The 16,605-nt window shown below is 40.9% G+C and overlaps 1 protein-coding gene across 1 annotated transcript; it reads left to right on the plus strand.

Annotated features, from left to right (window-relative positions):
- Window positions 1-60: 60 nt before the first annotated feature.
- On the plus strand, window positions 61-16,498 carry LOC308107372 (uncharacterized protein; the record flags this gene model as incomplete). Its single annotated transcript, XM_080459692.1, has 31 exons — window positions 61-198; window positions 973-1,211; window positions 1,796-1,944; window positions 2,196-2,321; window positions 2,418-2,576; window positions 2,668-2,803; window positions 2,912-3,045; window positions 3,307-3,463; window positions 3,991-4,094; window positions 4,536-4,642; window positions 5,180-5,290; window positions 6,049-6,305; window positions 6,446-6,594; window positions 6,685-6,810; window positions 7,633-7,794; window positions 7,894-8,005; window positions 8,083-8,225; window positions 8,461-8,617; window positions 9,418-9,521; window positions 9,837-9,904; window positions 11,849-11,956; window positions 12,084-12,200; window positions 12,392-12,519; window positions 12,630-12,778; window positions 12,921-13,046; window positions 13,218-13,379; window positions 13,480-13,666; window positions 13,747-13,877; window positions 13,966-14,131; window positions 14,236-14,339; window positions 14,817-16,498. The coding sequence occupies 31 exons, from the start codon at window positions 61-63 to the stop codon at window positions 14,918-14,920; spliced, it is 4,320 nt and encodes a 1,439-aa protein (XP_080315818.1). The 3' UTR covers window positions 14,921-16,498.
- Between the last annotated feature and the right edge of the window lie 107 nt (window positions 16,499-16,605).

Raw genomic sequence — 16,605 nt, forward strand, 5'->3', positions numbered from 1 at the left:
TCTCGATGTGTTGAAACTAGGCGACTTGGTGAACTACCCTCCACGTATGTGGTGTCTGAAATGCATGTCATGTTGCTCTCTTGCTGTGTCCTGGTCCTGCTTCTGCCTCGTCCATGTTCTGCAGCACCCACATCCATGCCGCAGGAAGAAGAGAGCACCTCTTCACCAGAACCACAGGTTGACTTGAAGCTGGCCGCAGTAAGTGCATAATTGCATGAAGTGTGTTACAAAAGCTTGAGAGTGGACTGTGTGCGACTTCGTTTCTCGTAAAAAATGCAAAACCAGTGCAGTTTGAATGAGCTTCTGCAACCTTGCAAGGATCCATGGTTGCCTGCATGCACGCCGGGGTAATGTTTTGTCGTAACTGGATTGCCCGTCTGATGCTGTCAAGTTTGCTGACTCTTCAAGTATCCTCACTTTCATTGTGCTCATTGCAATTTCCTTTCTTTTTTTCCTCATAAATATGCATGTGTTTTTCTTTTCAAGTAAGTTGCCTGCTAAGTCCTCATTAAATGTGTTCTTTTCTGAATATGATACTGTTGCAGTAATGGTGTGTGCAAAAGATAGATGATGCTGTAAATTTGGTCATTAAAAGCAATGCAAATGAAGTAATTTGTGTAGAAGTTATAGCAGTGTATAAATTATATGATCAAATGAAACTGCTAAATTTTTACTGCAATGCATAACTTATAAAACGTGCTGCCTTAGAGAAAGGAACCACTGTATTTATTATAGTTATAGAGCAATGCTTCCTAGGTTTTGTCCTCAGGTACCCTTGGCCTGCTTGTTTATTCCCGTACACCAGATAGGAGGGAATGGGGTGTAATGAAGCCTCCGCAGAGCCTGAGGATGACACCTGAAACGTGCAGGGTAGAGGACCCCTCGAGGAAGGGCTGGAAAACACTGTTAGAAGATCATTTTCTTTTTTTGTCTAAAAGCTTTATCTGATATGGCCACTACATCTGCTCACAGGATTATCTTCAGCAGTATTACAACCTGGAAAAAGATCCTCTGGGGCGCATGAAGAGGAGTGGACCCTCCTTCACCTCCAAGGTGAAAGACATGCAGATTTTCTTTGGTCTTAATGCAACAGGTGTATTGGATTCAGACACACTGGAAGTGATGAGGAGCCCGCGGTGCGGCGTTCCCGATGTGGAGGAGTACCGACACGTCCAGGGGACACGTTGGAAAAGGAATGTCATTACATACAGGTATCGTCTCCGGCCTTACATCTTGCTTGATGATACCACTGCTGTCACTCTATTCTTTCTTGCGCCTGGAGTGAACTCAACCAAAACAAATAAAACAGCCCAGCAAATACGGAAACCCAACCAATACTGTGCCTGGACATGTCGAGCCCGCAAGCAATAAAAACAGGGAGTAGCGAGCACAACGAGTCATGATGGCAAACAGACTTCTGGGTTTGGGAATCCTGCCTGTTACAGTTATTATGGGCTTGCCAGAAAGCTAAGTTGACCATACATGCTTGAACTTATGTAACATTGTCTGAAATATTCTTGTCCTGTAAAGACTCTCTGTACAGACTCTCTTCGAGGCATTCCTGTACAACAGAAGTATAATTAAGGACAAACTGAGGAAGGCAGCCGCAACCATTGTTTTAAAATGTAACAGTGGATTTTCAAACGGCCGTATAATCACATGTGGTCTCATTTTTCTCGGCTTTGTGCTTTGGGGTTGCTGCTATTTTTACATGAGCATGTGGTGTCTGTGCTTTTCGTTGGCTTTACATTTAGTCCAAACGTTCTTGTTTATCGACCACTTGTATTTCTTGCAGCATTGGCAGGTACACCAGGGATTTGCCTCGCAGCACTGTAGACTCCTCGATTGACTCAGCCTTCAGCGTGTGGGCCAGGGCCAGCGGTCTGACGTTTGTCAGGTCACACAGCCGCAACGCTGACATCATGGTGGAGTTTGTGACCTTTGGTGGGTTGGACTTGTGTTTTCCTTCTGCAAAGTGACAGAAGGGAACAGACCCAAAAAAATGAATTGTCAGCAGATAAATCAGCGTATCTTGCAAATATGACAGATTATTGGTCATAACATCGGCTGTGAATCAAATGTCGCACAAAGCTGTGTCATCACTCTCTGCTGCGCTCGTTCCAAGGGGACGAGGAGTGGCCTGTGATTTCATTTTTGGTTTCTGTCTCACGTTTCACATAAATCATGTCATGCAGCGCATGGTGACTTGTATCCCTTCGACGGACCACGAGGCACGCTGGCGCACGCTTTCGGTCCAGGGTTGGGCGTCGGAGGAGACACGCATTTTGACGACGATGAGCGCTGGACAGCAGGAGATACAGGTGCTTAACCCAACAACACCAGAGCGGAACACTGCCAAGTCATCCCACTAAGGCGACGGCATCTATCTGATTGCTTTCTTCTTTGTGCTGTTGCAGGTTTTAATCTGCGTCTGGTAGCAGCTCATGAGTTTGGCCACGCATTAGGCCTTAAGCACTCTAAAAACCCGGAGTCATTGATGTTTCCAAACTACAGAAAGAGTCGACCAGCCCACCTGTTGTCCAGAGAAGATATAGCCAACATTAATGCACTTTACAGTAAATATCTCAACAATCCACCAGCGTTAAATACTTGAGTTTTGCTCTCGTCTTGAAATCAGATTCGTGAACATGTACGATTGGTTCGTAGACCCTGTCCGAGTTCAGCTCCCGCCGTGGCTGCCAGGATCCTTGTTCCCTCGACTCATGCAGGACAAATGTGCTCCAGACATGATGTTTGATGCTCTGACTACTGTTGGGGATTCCACCTTCTTTTTCAGAGAACGGTATATTGACCCCATTTTTTTTTTTAAACTTTAGATTCTCCAATAACTTTGATGCAATCCAGCAGCATATAGCAGACATTGATGCTGTTCCCCTTTTTTCCCCACAAGATACCTCTGGATCAAACATAAAGAGCAGTACAACATCAAGGAGGGACCCATCTCCAACTTCATGCCCAAGATTGAGACTGGTATCGACGCTGCCTTCTGGATACCTTGCAGGTCCACTGCTTACCTCATTCATGGTAACGGCACAGTGCTGCAATAGCTCTTAATACAATATGCATTTTGGTGATATTTATGTATCTTTATAAATACACATGATGGCAAATGTTTTTGCAGGAATAATCCAATAATCATCCAGCAATTTTGAGCATAGATTCAAGTCACAAAATCATTACATGCCCTGTAACACAACACATAACACTATATAATTCATACACTTTTTGTGTTAGTTAATCAGTAAATGATCAGTTTTTATCATGCTGTGTTTTACTCTTTCGCAGAATCTATGTTCTGGACAGTGAAAGGCTCTCTGGTAAAGGGAAAGCCCAGAGCGCTCACACACTTTGGATTTCCTGCCTGGGTTCAAGACGTTGATGCAGCGGTGCACATAGTCAAAACAGGACGCACCCTCTTCTTTATGCATGATATTTACTGGAGGTGAGACTTTAATTAAACGGCACATGCTCAGCGTCAAAGTGGCATCAAACTGCGATTGCTCTGATTTACATGCGTGTTCACACATCAGAACAGTTTGCCGCACTGCTTTTGATGATTTGGAGATACTGGAGCGAACGGTTTATTCCCTCTCTGTACTACAGCATTGTAGAACTTTGCCCCTGGCAAAGCTGTTTTCATAAACGCGTGTACTGTATGTGAGCACTGCAGGATGAATCAAATCAAATTATACTCATTCTCTGCTCATGTTATTCTAAATGAAGAGCTGGTTAAAAAAAAAAAATGTTAACAGTAAATGTAGAAAAAATGGCACAGCACAGATCACAAAAGTTGACTCAGGTTTGACTAAAGGATTCACTCCGTCATTTGGACCTCACTCGCAGAGCAAAGGGCTCAACTGGACCTCTGAGGTTTGATGACGAGATGATAAAGTCTACTCCAAGCTTTGAATGATGAGCTGACGATTGTGACTCACGAGCTCTGACAAGCACTGTTTGCATCTTTTCCAGCTACAACGAGAACCGAAAGGTTATGGATTTCGGCTACCCAAAGTACATCAGTGAGGACTTTCCTGGAATCAATACTACAATCAATGCAGCTATTCACAAGGAGGGTGAGCACATATAACCAGTTTTACAGTTTGTTCAATAACCAGTTGAATTACTTTTTGGTATTAATCATAGTTCTCATAAGTTAATGTATATACATATGTACAGTATATTAACTCAATAACAGTAATAGAGGGGTGAATAGAGGAAACATTGTGATTATTAGCCGGGGAATGTTAACCTACATCCACCATCAGCTGAGGTACAGAACATGTGGCTTCCCTCTGTGATTCAAACGGTATAATTTACCTCCTAAATTCCTCCAGTTGATAAACTGTAATTTCAGCCGCCCGCAAAAGTGGATATTTGAGTCCAGAATTATACTCTTCAATGCAATCATCATCAACAAAATTAAACTGGAGGCAACACAACATCCCAAAACGGAAATATGTAAATTATTTTTGTTTGCTACTTGAGAAGCTAAAGTTGTTTCTTTTCAATCCAAGGTTTCATCTACTTCTTTGTGGGACCACAAGTCTACAAGTACGACTACACCCAAAAACATGTTGTTGGAGTTGAGAAAGCAAATTCCTGGCTTGGCTGTTTAAATACTGTATGAAATCCATATAATGAGGACATCACCTGGAAATCTTGACTAAATTATTCAAAAGACAGGGGGAAAACACTGTACACATCACTTTTGAGTGTAGTTTTATTTATCAGATGTCGTCTTTTATCGTAATAAAGAATTACAAGTTTTTTTTCCAGTGTATTTTGTTGTTGCTGTGTGTGTCACTTCTTTTGCACGAAGTGTGAGATGCATGCAATGCATCACGACGCAGAGAGGAAATAAGGTTTGCCTCACAAGTCCTGCAAGTTTTGACTCGCAAAGAAGACTAAAAAAGCACCTCTGGTTTGTATACGATGAAACGCTTTACACACAGACGTCTTTCCCCGTTACAGACGGAAAGCCCAGACATTTACAGATGTTTGATTGAGAGGCTTTAACCACAAAACCTCCTCAAAAGGGGGGCCCAGAGACCCGGCAGTAACTACCAGGATTGAACACTTTACGGCCATGTGATTTCCGAACAAGTTCAAGAATACTCCCATATAAAAAATGTGAAGCCCGCTGCAAATGTGCATTTAAAACATGGAGTTGTTGTGGATGCTGGTTTTGGGCTCTCTGATGTTAGTCTCGTGGAGTCTACCCATCGCTGAGGAGCGGCAGCCGAGGCCCGAGGATGTGGAGCTTGCTGAGGTTTGTGGGCATGTTTGAGTATATGTGAGAACCATGTCATCTGGAATATTTAATCCATGTTGGCATTAATACAGATTACATATCTTGTTAGCGCTTTTATTATGTGGTGCCAAATCTTTAATGTGAATTGTGCCTTTAATGAAACAGCGATAATGTTTTTTATTTGACCTCTTTGAGGGGGGGGGGCGAGCTTCAATGTGAAGGTTTTGTGACAAACTGTGTATTATAAGTTGCATCGTTGTTGTAATCTCAGCATGATCATCAAATATCTATTTATTTTTTTAATGCTTGATTGTGATTAAGAATCTCATAGTTATCTACTAGAAGCAACCGAAAATTCAGAATTAGCCAGTAGAAACTGACTTTGGGACAAATTTGAGATTGTGCTGGATACAAAATATCAGCAATAAGAAAAAGAGGGTGAATATAATCAGTATTTCTTTGCTGACTTGCTGAGTATTTGCTGCTGATTTCCATCAATAAGCTTGGACACAGCGGTCTAGCCTTTATGTATGTGTTGCTTTGCAAAACAAACTGTACTACTATTTAATATTATTGGAAAAAAGATTTTTGGTGCTCAAGAGGAAAACGATTTTCATGAACAACAATCAAGCCACTCTTGCTTATTTTATATGATCATTGCATGAAAAACTCAGCAGGCTCAATCATATTTTAAATATATACCACACCACATCACATTAGACACATTTTGACCATCTTTCCCAGAGCACCCAGACCTGAACTCCACTTCTCCACAGGATTATCTGAGGAGGTTCTACAGTTTGAAGGTCAGAGGCAGAAACCAGAGAGCTCCAGCAAGAGGGATCAGGTCTGCTCCAGCCATGGAGGACAAGATCAGAGAAATGCAAAGCTTCTTTGGCCTTAAAGAAACAGGAAACTTGGATTCTCACACTCTGCATGTGATGAAGAAAGCACGCTGTGGTGTTCCCGATGTGGACAACTTCAGCTTTTATCCCAGCAGGCCTAAGTGGAAGAAGAACTCCATCACGTACACGTGAGCTCAGGCTTTGCAACACTCATTTACGCACAGGGATTCTTCTGCCATGTTGTTTTGTTTGGGGTTTTCTTTTGTTTTCAGTCAACACAGGATAAATGTGCAGCAGGGGATGTAAAAGTTGTTTAACTTGCATACAGGATTTCCAGATATACTCCAGACATGAAGAAAGAGGATGTGGAGAAGTCATTTCGTTCAGCCCTGAAAATGTGGAGTGATGCAACACCGCTAAAGTTCACCAAGGTCAACCAGGGCCGGGCCGACATCGTCTTCACCTTTGCCCGCGGAAGTAAGTCTGAAAATATGTTTTCTTTCCCATTCTGATTGATAAGAAATCAGAGACTGAGGCGGCTCTTGATTTGATGTTATTCTGCCGCAGTGCATGGTGATTTCTTTCCTTTCGATGGACCCCAGGGGGTGTTGGCTCATGCCTTTCAGCCGGGAGACGGGATTGGTGGAGACGTGCACTTTGATGATGATGAAACTTGGACAGGAGGAAAGCAAGGTTTGTCATATAATCACGTTCGCAATATTCAATATAAAATGTCCCACAGCCAAGAGTTTTGGAATTGACATGTTGAAAATGGTGCAATATTTTATGCTTAATTGAAATTCCATTTCAATACAGCTTATGCTATATTTTACTGTAACAATCATACATATTGTGCATATTGCATCGTATCATAGGCATTGTGTAATAATGTTTTAGTCGTATTATACGTGTAGCGTTGACCCATTTCACCATTTCAACAATCTGAGCTGAGAAAAATCAGTCAAAAAGAAAACATAATTAATAACATGCTCAGTGTGTGTTCAGGAATAATCAAAGTCAAAATTCTTCAAAGTGCGAGAACACGCGGGTACAAGATACCTCATCTGTCCCCTGCATAGCTCTGGAGATTCTGGCGGCTGAAGGAACGAAGGACTTTTTATTTTTTTTTTGTCTTCGTTGGTGCTGCCAAGAGGAAATGGTAGCCTGAGGGCAAAATAAGCACAGAGGGAAGGATGTGGTCCCGTTGGTAAATTATTCCCCGAAGCATTTTGAACAACCAGCCTCTCCCAAAGGGAATGTAAAGTCTCTTTGCTGGTCTCTTGTAGTAGCGCTTCACAACAGATCTTGCCTTTGACAAAACAGGCTGCCAAAAAAAACTAATAAATCGTAAAAAAAGACACATAAAATCATCCAACTGACCCTGAACCGCTCATCAAGCTGTGGCCACAGGTGGAAAAGGAGAACAAAGCAAAAGGCAGCTGAGAGGAGGAAGTTTTTCAGTATCTTTACTTCAATTCAATAAATGTACTGACACAATCGGTTGTTGTATTTCAGGTTACAGCCTGTTTGCTGTTGCGGCTCATGAGCTTGGCCACTCACTGGGCTTGACTCATTCTCAAGACCCCTCAGCCATCATGTACCCCACCTACAGGCATCACAGCAGCACACAGTACTCTCTTTCAGCAGACGATGAGCAAGGGATCCAAACACTTTATGGTGAGTCCAAGATGACACAATAGACACAAAACGACAACAACAACAACAACACACAGTACGTGAACATATGCCATCAAATTCTACACTTGTTCTTCTCAGGCAAGCCCAACAAACAAGAGGAAACCAAGCGATCCTCACAAAAATGCAGCCCCAACTTTTCCTATGATGCAGCAGCAATAATTGGAAAGGAGATTGTTTTCTTTCAAAACAAGTAAGATTTGATTTACGTCACGAGAGCAACTCATCTCGACAACGTTGGACGTACGACTGACTCTTGTTTCAATGCAGGCACATGTGGATGAGAACAACAAAGTCAACATATTGGAATCGCCTGAGGGACGGGCCGATCAGCACATACTTTCCAAGCGTCCGCGCTCACGTGGATGCTGCGTACGACATACCAGCCAAAGGCGTGGCGTACATATTCGCCGGTAGAGTAATGGGCAGTCTTGCAAAAGCACCGATTAGACCATGTCAGCATGACAAGGCTGAATTTCCAAGTGGGAGAACATAATGTTGCTGCCAAATTACAGCCTTGTGTAACTTTAAGTGTTCATGCAAGAGGCTCATTCAGTTTGGCAGCGCCTGTGGTGTGCTGCTGCTGGGTTTTGGGTTTTTTTTCTACACAGCATCCCAAAATGTAGTGACACGGCTGTGTTTTTCCAGGTCGTAAGTACTGGGTGGTTCAACAGCTTAAGAAGAAAACCCGTGGTGGCTCCATCCACGAGTACGGCCTCCCCTCCAGTGTCCGGCAGGTCGACGCTGCTGTGCACGTCAGTGAATACGGCAAAACTATGTTCTTCGTAGGGGAGTTTTATTACAGGTAATTCTTAAGAATGACTGTTTAGAAATGATTGTGTTCCTCAATATGTTCAACGTGATTAAAGAAAGTTCGACAAATTTAGCTGAAAACAAACATGCGCGAAACAACTCGACAAATAAATTCCTTTATTTGCATAATTTGCAAACTTAGGTTGACACTATAGCTTTAAAATAAGATGAATTTTTTTTTTACATAGTACATCATTTCCTAGAAAGAGATTGATGTTCCGATTCTTCATTAACTCACTTAGTGTTTCACCTTCCAAATGAATATTTTCTTTACTTAAATTATAATGCCTGTTTAAGGGTGGCCAGCTTTCTATTTCATAACTTGGTAGAACAAGAAATTGATAGATTAACTGACAGATAAATAGCTCAATCCAGCATAGTCAGGTGTATTTCTAATCTTAATAGAAGTAATATTCAGAAAAACATTTATTAAACAATATTTTTTTATAGTTATTTACTATTGAAAGATCAAAAAAAGAATTATTTCCCTGAAGTGATACATTTGTGGCGTATTGTTTTTATCTTTCCAAAGAAAAGTTCTTCACCCTGATGCATCACCTTTGTTTTCCACCTACGTATATTTATTACCATTAAAATACTTGATATTTAAACTCAATTTGTTTGTATAATAGTTGAATGGCTGTACGAGGGGAACGTTTATATTGTCGATTCTACAAGAGAAAACTGTTAGGTTTCATTTTGATGTGCTCTTTAAAAACATGCACACCCACAAAACAAAACAAAACAAAAAATAGTACAAACATGCATTTCTCTGCATGGACCCACCCTCAGATACGATGAGCAGAAGAAACGGATGGACCCCGGCTTCCCCAGGGTCATCGGAAAAGATTGGCTTGGAATCCCGCGGAGGGTCGACGCTGCCTTCAAGTTACACGGTAAAAACAAGAGAAGCCCAGTTTATGACCGTCTATGAACTTTAAGTCGGGCAGCAGGATGCATATAGAGCACAACTGAAATAGAACTTGTAATTTCTTGCTATTAACACGTTTTGGTGGTAAATGGGTGGAGTTTGTCACTCTCAACACACTTTTATACCAAAATCACCGTTTGACCCAGTTTTATGGACGTTTTTAGTCGCAGCTGAACTATGTTGACAACACAAAACAACAAACAACGAACTCACGGATACTTGTCATAGTTAATGATATTTGAGATTTGATGACCTGTTGTTGTGTGATTTATTTTAACAGGGAGCATTTTCCTGCTCAGTGGGGCCAAATCCTACCAGTATGACTTCAGACAGAAGCGGGTGGTGAAAGTGATCCCAGGAAATAATTGGCTGGGATGTTGATTTAAGACTTGCAAGTGTACTTCATATGATTACAATAAAGAAAATATAGTTTACATGTATTTGGTGTTAAATTGAAAACAATATTTTTACATGTGTATGAAAATATATCTGATATTTTCTGCATGCAATAGTACTTGTATGCTTATATTTTGTATATGTGCAAGAGTACACAATGCTGAGGGCTTAAAATATGAGAATCAATCGTGATGTATATCTTGTTTTCTATATATTGTAGACGTTTTGTGTACTGAAATTGTGTTACATATCACATTTGTTACTGTGGAAAATTACCTTTACATGATGTTTACACGTAATTCTAAATATGTATAAATAGTATGTGTTTTATTGAAGTGGGCTCAATAAAAGAAGCAATGTTTGTGCTTAAGCATGATTGATTATTCTGTTTTTATTGTAGATATTCAACACAGAAAGGGATTTTTTTTTTCCTTAAACAAGCTGGGGTGCTCTGATAGAAACTGAATGCAAGGATTTGAAAAACATAAAGCATGTTGTATTTGAGGACATAAACAACGTGTCACTTGTATGAAAATATGAGCCTTTTTAAATTTGTGATGGCAGCATATTAAAAAAAGTATATGTATGCTAATGTGTAGCGTCCATTCTCCCTTCAACAGCTGTCTGTAGTTTACATTTTGTTAAACTTGTCTCTTGGAAAAAATTTCAAATAATTGGAAAATAGTTGCAGGAGTTATAGGAGAGAAATGCTGACACATTCATGACTGATGCAGGATTGCAGCGGCTCAGCAGTCGTGGGTCTGTTCTATAAGGATCAAATATAACTAAGGTTATGATATTTGCAAATAATTATACTCTGTTTGTAGTAACGGGATTCTAACTATTTTTAAGTTGTGTTTGTGCATGACTATCACATGTGCATGCAAACTACAATCGTCAAACTTGCTTACTTTCGTCAAACTTTGATGATAAAACCTTTTTCCGACTGCATTTAAGTTTTTTTTTAAAGTTTTTTTAATTTTTTTTAACACTTTTTGTTGTTTTTATTCAATTCAATTCAATTCAACTGTATCGGTATAGCGCTAAATGCAACACAGTCATTTCAGGGAACTTTTACAGTGAAAATTGAGTTCAGTTCAGTCATAAGGAATCACTTCATCTTTGCAGTCAGTGAGGCCTGCCCCTTTTCATTTCTTGTGCAAAGTTGTAGGTTGTTTTTGTGTGTGTGTGTGTGTGTGTGTGTGTGTGTGTGTGTGTGTGTGTGTGTGTGTGTGTGTGTGTGTGTGTCTTAAATGTTCAGTTGCAGTGGCGCCCTCTAAAGGCAGTAAGGGGTTACTTCCAGCCTCCGTCAGTGGCCTTCAGATCCTGAAGTCATTACAGTTCACTTTTGGGGTCATGTTTACTCATCAGAATGGACTATGGAGAAAAAAAAGGAACATCATAAATATTGCATTGTTGTGTCATTTTCCATGTGAGAAACGTGTCGATTCATGTCTTAAGTTTGATTAAATCACAGTTTTCATGTAGGAAGTTTAATTAAAAAAGGCAAACGAGTCACCGTCGATTGGGATTCCTACACTGTCTTCTGTGAGTATCTTTGAAAAATATAGCTAAAACTGTGAAAAATGTAAAGACAGCTATAAATTCATCTTTGCATCTCAAAAAAGAAGAAAAAAAAGCAAGGTCTTTGAACAGGTTCAACAGCAAAGTTCAATAAATGACAGCACATCTCCTCCCACTGTGTTATCAGAGGAGCTACTCTTTACTCCCCGTGCCCCCCGCGAGTGCCGGGGCTTCACTGAACATTTTGGCTGAATTCTCCAGAGTACACAGTGTGTTCTTATATGGCTTTTATCAGGACTACACGCACCTCGGGCTGTCGAGGCTTCCTCTTGAAAAAGAGAGTGCATGGACAGAAGAAAGCACTTTAACAAGATGTCTCTTGCTGAGTTTTGGATAGTGTTGCTGGGTTGTTTATGCGTGTGTTGTGCAGCACCCACGATCGCTCCAACAACCTCGCCTCAGGAAGAAGACTTGGCCAAGGTAATACAACATCAATATAAACATGAGGAGCTGCTGTCAGCCCCTTGGGGAGATATATGAAACACTGTGGATTGAATTGTCATCGTCATATAAAAGAATGGAATCGTGCTTTCTCTGCCTGCATCAGGACTACCTCTCCCAGTTCTATGGCGATGTCGGCATGACGAACTCCACGTTGCGGCGCATCTCTAACAGCTCGTTCAGCCAAGATCTCCAGTCCATGCAGGCCTTCTTTGGCCTGGAGGTAAAGCAAATGTTTTTTGTTTTTTTTTATGACTATAACTAATAGTGTAAAGCGATAAATGCAAAGCTTTCTTGTAAACAAAAACCTCCTCGACAAATGTCTCATACTGGGAATCATTCACGTGAATAAGGTCTATAGCTTTCAATAATAAATCTTGACATTGCCCTTACTCGACACCCCGCGGAAACCAGGTGACCGGTGTGTTGAATAATGAGACCATTGAGGTGATGAGGGCACCGAGGTGTGGCGTGTCAGACATCAGCCGATACGGACACTTTCCTGGGAAACCCAAATGGGAAAAAAGGCTTATCACGTACAGGTAATTATCAATACATACCAATATTGCCTCAGCCATACGATGCTGTAATGTGTGAACAATGTGGCCTGACAAAAGCAGGTAGTGGTGATAACCGTGTGTGGTTTGAACAGGATCACTCTGTACACTCCAGACCTGACGCAAAGTCAGGTAGACGCAACCATCTCTCAAGCTTTCAAGCTCTACAGCGACATCATCCCGCTGGATTTCAAACAGATCTACAGCGGCACTGCGGACATCATGATCCTCTTCAAGGGTGGATGTGAGTTTAGACTGAACGTAGAGAAAAACTGAAAGAATAGATCTTGAGCAGGGTGACGTGTTCCAACTTTAAGGTGACCTCCTGGTTTGTATTTGTATGTTCAGACTTTAGGTCTAAGACATTCCGTTCTGTCTTGTTGAAGATCACGGGGACTTTTACCCTTTCGACGGCAGAGGTGGAGTCTTAGCTCATGCTAACTCGCCCGGACGCAATCAGGGAGGGGACACGCATTTTGATGATGATGAAACATGGACTTCAACTCAACGAGGTAAATATTTAACACCGCAAGCAACTTTCTTCAGCAAAACTGAAGCTGTCCTCTCAATTTGGAAAAAAAAAAGCCATGCTTATTGTCTCTAAATTAACCTCACTGAAGAACTAATTGCAGGTGAAGGTTGCACTGGTGTCAGAGTATGGTTGCTATGATTGCTGTGTTCAGGCGTGAATCTGCTGTTGGTGGCAGCTCATGAGTTTGGCCATGCTCTGGGTCTGGATCACTCCCGGGACAGAAATGCACTGATGTATCCCACTTACAAATATGTGAACACGAATGGCTACCGACTGCCAGACGATGACAGACGAGGCGTTCAAGCTCTTTATGGTAAACAGAAACTATAAGCAGATCTCAACAATCAGCGCTTTTTAAAGTGCATCTATATGGGTTTACCTATATTAAAGTATATTTTGCTATATTTTTTCAGGCAGCCGCACACCAGTACCAACAAAACCACCAAAGCCCGAACCTCGTCCTGAACCTGAGCCTGAGCCTGAACCTGAGGAACCAACCGAGGACCCGAATGAGAATCCCACGGATGATCAGTGCAGCCGCGACCTGGTGTTTGACGCTGCCACGTCGATCAGGGGAGACCTGTACTTCTTCAAAAGCGGGTACCTCTCCGATACACAATGATGAGCCAATTTATGTGTTCAATGAAAATACTCCAATTCAATGCAAACCCCTTTAAAAGGTATTACTGGAGGAAGAGCACAAGCTTCGCAGGACTCCGGTTAATTAAAGTGAACACAAAGTGGTCGCAAATCAGCCACGTGGATGCTGCCTTTGAAGTCCCGTCCAAAAACGTGGCATATCTCTTTCAGGGTAAGGCTCATGATCGGAAACATTTTCACTATTATCAGCGGAGCACGAGCTGGATAAGAAATGAGGACGTGCTGGTTTTTCTCTACAGGACAGCAATACTGGGGCATCAGGGCTTATGCAAAGACAGTTATGCCAGGTTATCCAAAGTCTATCACCAGCCTTGGCCTCCCCTCCTCGGTCAGTAAGTTGGATGCTGCCGTTCATGTGACATCTACTGGAAAAACCCTCTTTTTTGTGAATAATAAGTATTGGAGGTGAGTGCTGCTTTGTGTCCACTGGTCTTTTATGAACAGAAAATAAGGAAATACCAATACAAAATGTGTACCAGGCACCTGAACAGACTTTTTTTTCCCCACAGCTATGATGAGAGAAGTAACCGAATGGACACTGGGTACCCAAAATTCATCAGTCAGGACTTCCCTGGTATTGGCTCCAAAGTAGATGCAGCCTTTGAGAATTATGGTAAGAAAAGCAAATTTTTGGTTTGTTCTTTTTTTTTTTTTTTTTTTTACTTTTTTCTGTTTCAACACTAATTCACATAAGTAAGTTACAGCGAGGTCAAATAGCTGTGGTCACTTTGAGCTCACTGTGACAAAGTGACAAAGAATCATTGCTTAATTCAGCTTCCCAGCATCACTGTTTTGATTTGTCATCTGTTAATGTTCCTCTTTTAATTCCGTTTTAAATGTCAAAGTGGAGACAACTAAAGAATGTGGTTACTAATTCCCAAATGTAGCAATGCATAAGAGCAAAATAGTTGGATCATTTCCCAAATGTTGTTGTGGATCAAAAAAGAGTTTTAAAGGGAAAAAGTTATTTTTTTTCATTAACTTCACATGTGAATGTTGTGTATATAAAGTTGGTTTACCACAATTGCCTATAAAATACATATAAATAGTGTTGCATGGTGGAATATAAGCCGGATCTCTGCTTCTACAGGATATCTATATTTCTCAGACGGTCCGAGACAGAGTGAGTACTACCTGCCGTACAGGAGAGTGATGCGTGTGCTGCTCAACTACGGCTGGCTCAACTGTTACTGAAAAACCCACAGACGCCGCAACCCAACAGTCTGCATGCAAAATTAAAAACTACAGTTAATGAAAAAAAATTACGTGAGAGTCACATGATGCTAGATGTTTTTTTATGGTGTGGAGAACAGTTCTGAGAAGATGTAGTCCAGCGAATGGTAAAGCAAATATAAAGAGTCAAACTGAGGCAATGGCCAGTAAATGATTACAATTTGATCAATATTGTAAATAATCTTTGACCTGTTTGTTTGATGTTTGAAAGTGCTGATAACAACTGTGCTTGTTTTGATGTTAATGCAAGTCAAATCTGCTGAATTAAACTGCTTCTGATGATAATAAAAAAAAAAAAATGCAGTCACATGTTATGATATGAATATCATAACGTTAAGTTGTGCAAACGCTCAACTGTCCCTTTTGTCATAATAGAAGTTACTCTGTCGTTGCCTTATCCAGCATGGGTGAGGCAACACAACAACTGTTGAGAAACAGTTCAGTTTAAGTCCTTTAGGTTAAGGTTGTTTTTAACCACGTCTTAACTATAATGTTGTGAAATAACCTGGTCTTTTGGTGGAACACTGGCATTTAAAAGCTCGGACCACAGGGCCTGTTCAACCACATAACAGTAGAGCCAGTTTAAAAAGAAATCGGAGTCACTATTTCATCCATAAAATTGGACAAATTGAGGATTTCTACAAGAACAGAGGCTCTTTACATGGTTGAATTGGATAAATTAGACTAACAAATTTGAATTCCACGGTTTTGAAATAACTCAGGAGTGTGAACTATCCAGAACCACAAGATGACAAACACGTGATTCACGTTTGCTGTTCTCAAGACATTCGGAGAATAGCTCTTTAGCTCCATCCATATGAGTGTTCCTGAGAATGTTTGGGAATAATTTGTGTGACAATACAGAAGGAATTATTTGGTGGTTTTACAAAATGGATGACGAATTACAGTTTGAAGTAGAACTAAAGTTAAAAGTACAAGAAAGCAGTTTATTGCATGCAGTTATAATCGGAGCAACAATGTGAGCATACTGACCTACTGGATCCCAGCCTGCCTCATATGCTGGGACATACTGGGCTGCAGACAGGAAGGCGCTGCAGTGGGTCATGAACATAGCCAAGGAAATCATCGGCTCGGATGCCTGAGAAGGACAACTGCCATCCTCAAAGACTCCTCCCACATGCAAATTATAAAACTGTTTTTATTCTTGGACCATCAGATCATTAGATAAATGCTGACCTGGACTTTAGTGTTTTAATATCCTCATCATATGTAATTCTGTTTCACGTTATCTTGTAATTTGTCTTATGTGTATAATTTGTCTACTTGGTTGTCTCACGTTATATTGATGCACAAAGGGAGCAGTGCCTGTAAATTCATTGTATGTGGTGTATCCAATAAAGCTATTCAAGTTCAGTAAGATCAAATACATTAAAATGAACTAAAACGCAGCAGTTAAGTTAAGTTTTGTTGTGAACAATTAAAAATGTACGGCTTATCTTATGCAACAATTTTCAGGAAGCTCACAGGTGCAGAGAAAAATAAAATACACATGCACCTCTTAGGGAGGCTTTTATATTGAAGTAACGTTTCAAGTGTCTTTTTCTGTAAAGATCGACTAACGTCAAATTTAATCTGAAAATTTCTGATGATCAACTGATTCTTTTCTTAATTATTATCCTATTTCA

This window comes from Lipophrys pholis (genome assembly GCF_963383615.2).
Source record: "Lipophrys pholis genome assembly, chromosome: 3".
Classification (NCBI taxonomy): Eukaryota; Metazoa; Chordata; class Actinopteri; order Blenniiformes; family Blenniidae; genus Lipophrys; species Lipophrys pholis.